The sequence below is a fragment of the Gossypium hirsutum genome, chromosome D09 (genome assembly GCF_007990345.1).
Source record: "Gossypium hirsutum isolate 1008001.06 chromosome D09, Gossypium_hirsutum_v2.1, whole genome shotgun sequence".
NCBI classification, from domain to species: Eukaryota; Viridiplantae; Streptophyta; class Magnoliopsida; order Malvales; family Malvaceae; genus Gossypium; species Gossypium hirsutum.
The window spans coordinates 34040778-34047358 of NC_053445.1; the positions used below are offsets into that span (position 1 = coordinate 34040778).

At 34.6% G+C, this 6581-nt stretch overlaps 1 protein-coding gene across 1 annotated transcript; it reads left to right on the top strand.

Annotated features, from left to right (window-relative positions):
* Positions 1–427: 427 nt before the first annotated feature.
* Positions 428–6262, top strand: LOC107891778 (receptor-like protein 4). The gene is made up of 9 exons (XM_016816677.2): positions 428–678; positions 1460–2512; positions 2688–2835; positions 3836–3907; positions 4052–4123; positions 4728–4799; positions 4874–4951; positions 5134–5315; positions 5568–6262. Exons 1-9 carry the CDS (start codon positions 606–608, stop codon positions 5687–5689), a joined length of 1872 nt encoding a protein of 623 aa, XP_016672166.1. The 5' UTR covers positions 428–605; the 3' UTR covers positions 5690–6262.
* The last annotated feature ends 319 nt before the right edge of the window (positions 6263–6581 follow it).

Here is a 6581-nt window from a genome sequence, read left to right on the forward strand (position 1 = left end):
TTTAATATAAATAATAGCTTTGAATTTCAAATTTTACAAAAAAAATGTAAATATTTAAATTTTACAGAATTTTACATCTAATCTCGTTCACGAGTCGAGTTGACGAAGAAAAAGAAATAAAAAAGGTTAAATTTTTGGTTAAAATTTGTTGTTAGCCCCTATATTTGTACAGAATTTGAGATTTAGTTTCTATACTTTATATGTTAAAAATTCAATCCTCTTATTTTTCAATTTTAAAAACAATCTAATAAAAAATACTTATGATTTTAGTAATTAGATTGAGATTATTAAATCAAAAAAAGGAATTAATTTTTAACGTTTTAAGCATAGGGATTCAATCTCAAATTTTTGCGAAGTACAGGGATTAACAATAAATTTTTACCTTAAAATTTTCCTTGACTGTTATTTCACTGCAAACAGCCAAAGACACTCTCACTCACTCACTCACTCACTCACTCACTCACTCAGTTACACACTAAATAAGCTTTAAAAAAAGAAAGATAAAAGATAAGAGAGAAATGTGAAAATGAGGCAATAGAAAAATAAAGAAAAAAGCAAAGCAAAGCAAAGAGGGAGAATTTTCGAAAGCTTTAAGCTAAGCTAAGATGCTAAGATTTACTCTCTTATGGCTTCTCGTTTTCCTTTTTGCATCTATTTCTTCATCATCAGCACGGCCTGGTTAGCTTCCACACTACTCCTGTGTCTTTCTTTTTGAATTTTTTTATTTGGATAATTTTTTGAGGTTACTTCGAGATTCGGTTAGGTATCTAAATATTTGAATTGTTAGATTAGTTGCATTTTGATTGAGCTTGTTAGAAATGACTCTTAATTTTCTATATTTCAGTGTACGGTTCGTTTCTTTCTTCAGTGATTTGCTAGATTGGCTTATTTTTGAATTGTGATTTTGTGTTTCGCGTTGATGATAATGAGTTGTGAGGTCGTGGATATGAATTTTTTTTATATGGAAAATTTAAGTCAATAGGTCTGGTTCAAAGAATCTAGGCAGTTGTTCGGTTTCGATCCTGTTTGGATGCGAGGAAATGTAGGAAAATGATCGAAGGAAAATTTTTAAGTTTTTTTTGGTACTTTGTATGCCATGCTGGTGGAGTTAATAAAGGAATTAAGCAACAAATTAGTTTATTAAGAAAAAGAAATATAACAATTCTTCCAAGGCCTAATGGGGAGAGGTATGAAGAATCTATTGATTGGTTGTGGATTCTAGAAGTATCTATTGTTGTTTTGGAATTTTAAGTTGGTAAAATGAAAGTGTACTACAATGGAACTTTGTCTTGTGAAACAAGAAAACACGAAAGAGTTGCTTATCATATGTATATTGTTTATTTTGCTTCATTTGTAGCTTAGAGCTTGTCGATAAACGAGTATTTGCTGTTCATTTTCTTATTTAACAGTTTCTTCTTGTTTGGTTTGTTTTTAACTCGGTCATGTTTTCTTACCACAGCACCTTATGCCATGCGTATAAGCTGTGGAGCTCGTCAAAATATCCGCACCCCACCAACCTATACACGTTGGTATAAAGATTTTGCATATACCGGGGGAATTCCAGCTAATGCAACGGCACCAAGTCATATCACTCCTCCACTAAAAACACTTCGCTATTTCCCTCTGTCTGAAGGACCAGAAAATTGTTACATAATTAATAGAGTACCAAAGGGGCACTATTCTGTGAGGATCTTCTTTGGATTAGTCGAGCATGAGATTGATAATGAACCTCTATTTGAAGTATCTGTTGAAGGCACCATAATTCATTCATTGAAATCAGGTTGGTCTAAAAATGATGAACAGGTGTTTGCTGAAGCCCTTGTGTTTCTTTTGGATGGCTCAGTATCTATTTGCTTCCACAGTACCGGTCGTGGAGATCCAACAATTATTTCTATTGAAATTCTTCAAATTGATGAAAAAGCGTACTATTTTGGACCAGAATGGGGTAGAGGTGTAATCCTGAAAACAACTTCAAGACTGACTTGCGGCACATCAAAGCCAAAATTTGATGAAGATTATAGTGGGGATCATTGGGGTGGAGATAGATTTTGGCATCCCATCAGAACTTTTGGAAAAAATGTTGATGCACCGAGATCTACTGAAAGTGGCATTAAAAAAGCTTCAACTGTGCCGAACTTCTATCCAGAAGCGCTTTACCAAAGTGCTGTTGTTAGTACTGATAGTAAGCCTGATTTAGCTTATACGATGGATGTGGATCCGAATAAGAACTATTCAATATGGTTACACTTTGCAGAAATTGATGCTACCATCACCAGTGCAGGGAAGAGGGTATTTGATGTCCTGATAAATGGTGGCACTGTATTTGAAAATGTAGATGTTGTGGGCATGAGTGGTGATCGCTATACTGCACTTGTACTTAACACAACTGTTGCTCTTAGTGGGAGGACTCTGACAATAACCCTTCACCCCAAAAAAGGAAATCATGCTATCCTTACTGCCATTGAAGTCTTTCAAGTTATAGTTGCTGAGTCCAAAACTTCTCCTGAAGAAGGTATTACTTTCTGCTATTACTTATATAGTTTTGCTTCTATGACTTCTGCCGACTGTTTATTCTGTGTATGAGAGGATCCAGTATTGGGAATTGTTTTTTACTGCATATGCATGAACAAGATTCTTTCTGGTTGGTGGCAGACATTTACTAACTTGTTAAAGATTCCCGGTTCTAGTTAGGGCTTTGCAGGCATTGAAGAAATCATTGGGGCTGCCTAATCGTTTTGGGTGGAATGGAGACCCATGTGTTCCCAAGGAGCATCCATGGAGTGGAGCAGACTGTCATTTTGATAAATCTGGCGGAAAGTGGTTCATTGATGGCCTGTAGTTTCTTGATCTTTTGTCTTATCATTGAGTTTTGTTTTGTTTTTTGTTTCTGCTGATATTATCCGTTCTTTTCAATCTTCTTATGTCGGTTTCACAATTTATGTGGAGGAAACTGATGTCTCTGCTATGGCCTCTTCCACTGTTCTTTGATGTGATAAAAGCCTCCTATGCATATTTAATGTCCAAAGGGATATTACTAACATATTTTATCTATATTACTAGTGAACTTTTTCCACTTTAAGGAAGCAGTTAATCATAAACTGTTTCCATCTTTTTGCTATCTGCAGTACATGTTGCATTCTTAAGTTTTAACCAATACCATTCTACCTTGTTTGTGTCATATTATAAGTATGGAGAAGTGTGTGCTATTCACAAGCCTGGAAAAATATGCACCTAACTACCTCTTAGCATTCTCAGCCACTTGATTACTCCTGTTTGCTAGATAATGGATCTTATCCCTTAAGAATTCTACGAGTTTCCTAAAAGATTCTCATATGTACTCACAGTTTTCTAGTTAATGAGCCTTATCCACTTCGTTTGTATTTGTTAACAGCACTGCTTGTAAGATATGAGAAGCAAGTAAAGGCTGAAGCTGCTTCTATTCATTTGCTTTCCCTACATTTCTCTTTAGATTTGGTTTTCCCTAATCCATTAGGCTTGAATTTCTGCACTCTATTCATTTATACATCAGCTGTGACTCCTAAGATCCTAATTACTGTGAAGACGTGAAAAATTAAATGCATGTTAGCTTTTGGAAAGAAACCACTTAATTTCCATTTAATGTCTGCTTGCCATGCACTGGCGCTGTGGTGCACAAGTATACTTATAGCATGTGTTTCCTGGATAATGAGTGCATTCTTTGTGAACCTAGAGCGTACGTGTTTTAAAGTTCTAATTGCAACCTTACGATGAGATTCATGCATGGCTTAATATGAATTGTCTTCATCATTTATATTGCTATGTTATAAGTAATTTCCTTCTATTTCTGCATGATCAGTGGTCTCGGCAATCAAGGTCTGAGGGGTTCCTTGCCTAATGAAATATCCAAACTACATCACCTGCAGAGCATGTAAGTGCAAAAAGTTCTCAATCACTTTCATTTTAGTTGCTTCTATTTTTCTTTCACAAACTGTTGCATACATATTCTTAATTTTACAAATTTTACATGCGAAGTATCCCTTCCTCTTCTTTATGTTGTACTTGGCTTCTACAGAAACTTGAGCGGAAACTCAATTCATGGGGTCATTCCATCGTCACTTGGAACAGTCACCAGCTTAGAAACCTTGTAAGTGCAGCATAATTTCTTGTCCTTCTTGAAGACACTTGTGATTGTATTAACATCTTCATGCAGAACTTTGAAATAATAATCTACATGCGTATAAACTGTGCTACACTTACAAGATTGTCCCTCTATATACAACCCTTTGTCTGTTTCCTCCGTGATGGATATTATTTAACTTGTTTGTTCCTTTTCATTTTTAAAGACAAACACATTATAGCGTTCGGAGGAGTTTTTCCAGGGAACCAAAAGTTTTCTCTATTAGAAATTTTACTTTCCAAATGTGAATGTGCTATTGATTAAAACAACTTAGAACTCAATGTAGACCTTTTTAGTATTTGCTGCATGAGCATGCGGTAGGTTTGATATAAATCATCATATCTAATGCGTTGTAGATCAACAATGCATCCATTTCAGTTGTTAGCTGCATTCTTTTCTTTTGATAGCCATCAAATTCTGGATGCATAATATTTACTTTCTTCTCTTAAAGGACAATTTGAGCCTGAATAATATATGGGTTATGAAAGACCATGATCTTTCAGTTCATCGTTTAATATTTATCTAAACTTCATCCATCTTGTTGATATAATGTGTGGACATATATCTGCAGAGATCTCTCCTACAATTTCCTTAACGGATCAATTCCTGAAAGCCTGGGAAAGTTGACTGCATTACGCAGACTGTAAGTTTTCAACCTGTTGGTTAACTCCGGAAATCTAATACAGTGGGAGTTTGATCTAAGTTCTCATTTTTCAGGAATCTTAACGGCAATTCTCTGTCTGGAAGAGTCCCAAGTGCACTCGGAGGAAGGCTTTTGAATGGTGCTAGCTTCAAGTATGTTCTAAGAATCTCATTAGTATTGGTCTGCAATGCAATGTTTCTCAAAGAGGAATGAACTTTTCACATGATGATGATAAAAGGAATGAAATACTAATAAAAGATACAAACAAAATCATACACTTGCACGTCTATTATTGCAACTTTTATACCGGATACTTACTTTAATTTCCATGCAGTTTTACCGATAATCACGGTCTCTGCGGCATACCTGGACTACCTAAATGCGGACCCCACCTCTCTGCTGGTGCGAAGGTTGGCATTGCCTTTGCTGTATTTTTGTCTCTTGTACTTCTTGTTATCTGTTCAATATGTTGGTGGAAACGGCGACAGAATATCCTTCGAGCACAGCAGATTGCAGGTTAGTACCTTCGGGATAAATCTCATAACAATTAGTCAATTACTATAACAAGTTTATTTAGTGAATAACTATTTTTAATATTAAAATTGTTTGGCTTTAGATCCCTTGGGAATCGTATGAACATGAGACATCCTATGGTAGTGATTAATTAAAACCTGCAAAGTTTCGCATAAAATCAAAGTTTGCACAAAGCCACATTTGTTGTACATCTTTTTTCATTTCTATTCCGAACTTATATTTCATTCTCTTCAGCTGCATCAAGAAGTGCTCCCTATGCAAAAGCAAGGACTCAATCATCACACGATATTCAGATGTCAAGGAATCCTAGTCGTGGCCGGACAGCTTCCGAGAATGGGCCGAGCTTGCTATCGTGATCCAATCAGTTTTCCATCTCTTTGTTGTGTTTATTTTTGACCAGGAAGATGAATTGCAGAAACAACCGAGTTGATTTTAGTTCATGATGCCCTCTGCCTATTCTCTTGACCAGCAAACCGGTAAAAGCCGATAGAGTCGCACCTAAAAGGTATGATAACCATGAAAAATTGATACTAAATGCAGCAAAAATGAATCGTTTTGTACATTAATTTGTTTGACTCTTCTTTTTTCTTTAAATCAGTTTTGTCAAAAAAAAAAAAAAGAAATCTTGTAACTAATTGAAGAACTAACTAAATGCATATAAAAAGGAAGAAGCCAATATTGTTTCCACCTATATCTTTTGTGCGGTGAAACCAGAAAGGAAAAAGTGATGTCTACTGGCTTTTTCATCTTCTTCATGGCAGAAAGGAAACAAAAGGATTCTAACAATTGTAAGCATAGCTTAATCCTTTAAATTCATTCTCACAAGTTTTAGGTTCCTTTTATTTATTATTCAAGTGTTGTTTAGAATGTTAACAAAATATAAAGGCTAAGCTATGCTATGGTATTAATATTATATGATTTTTTGTTTACATTTTGTTCGATCAAAAATGTTTTGGAATTTACGCAAATACATCTATATTTGTAAATAATTGATCTGATGATATTATTTGTTTTTTTTAATGGAAGGGGTTCACTTACACGATGTAAAAATTATTTATATGATTAATGTTTTAATAATCCAACCGTTATATTTTATGGTTTATTCATGTAGACAATGCATGTGAAATTTTATGTAAATTTTAAAACTTCTAACTATTTGCTTGTAAAAAAAAAATTCAACCTTTGAATATATATTAATGTATAGAGCATTTTAAATCAATATGAAAGAGATATCGAATCTGTTCGAAA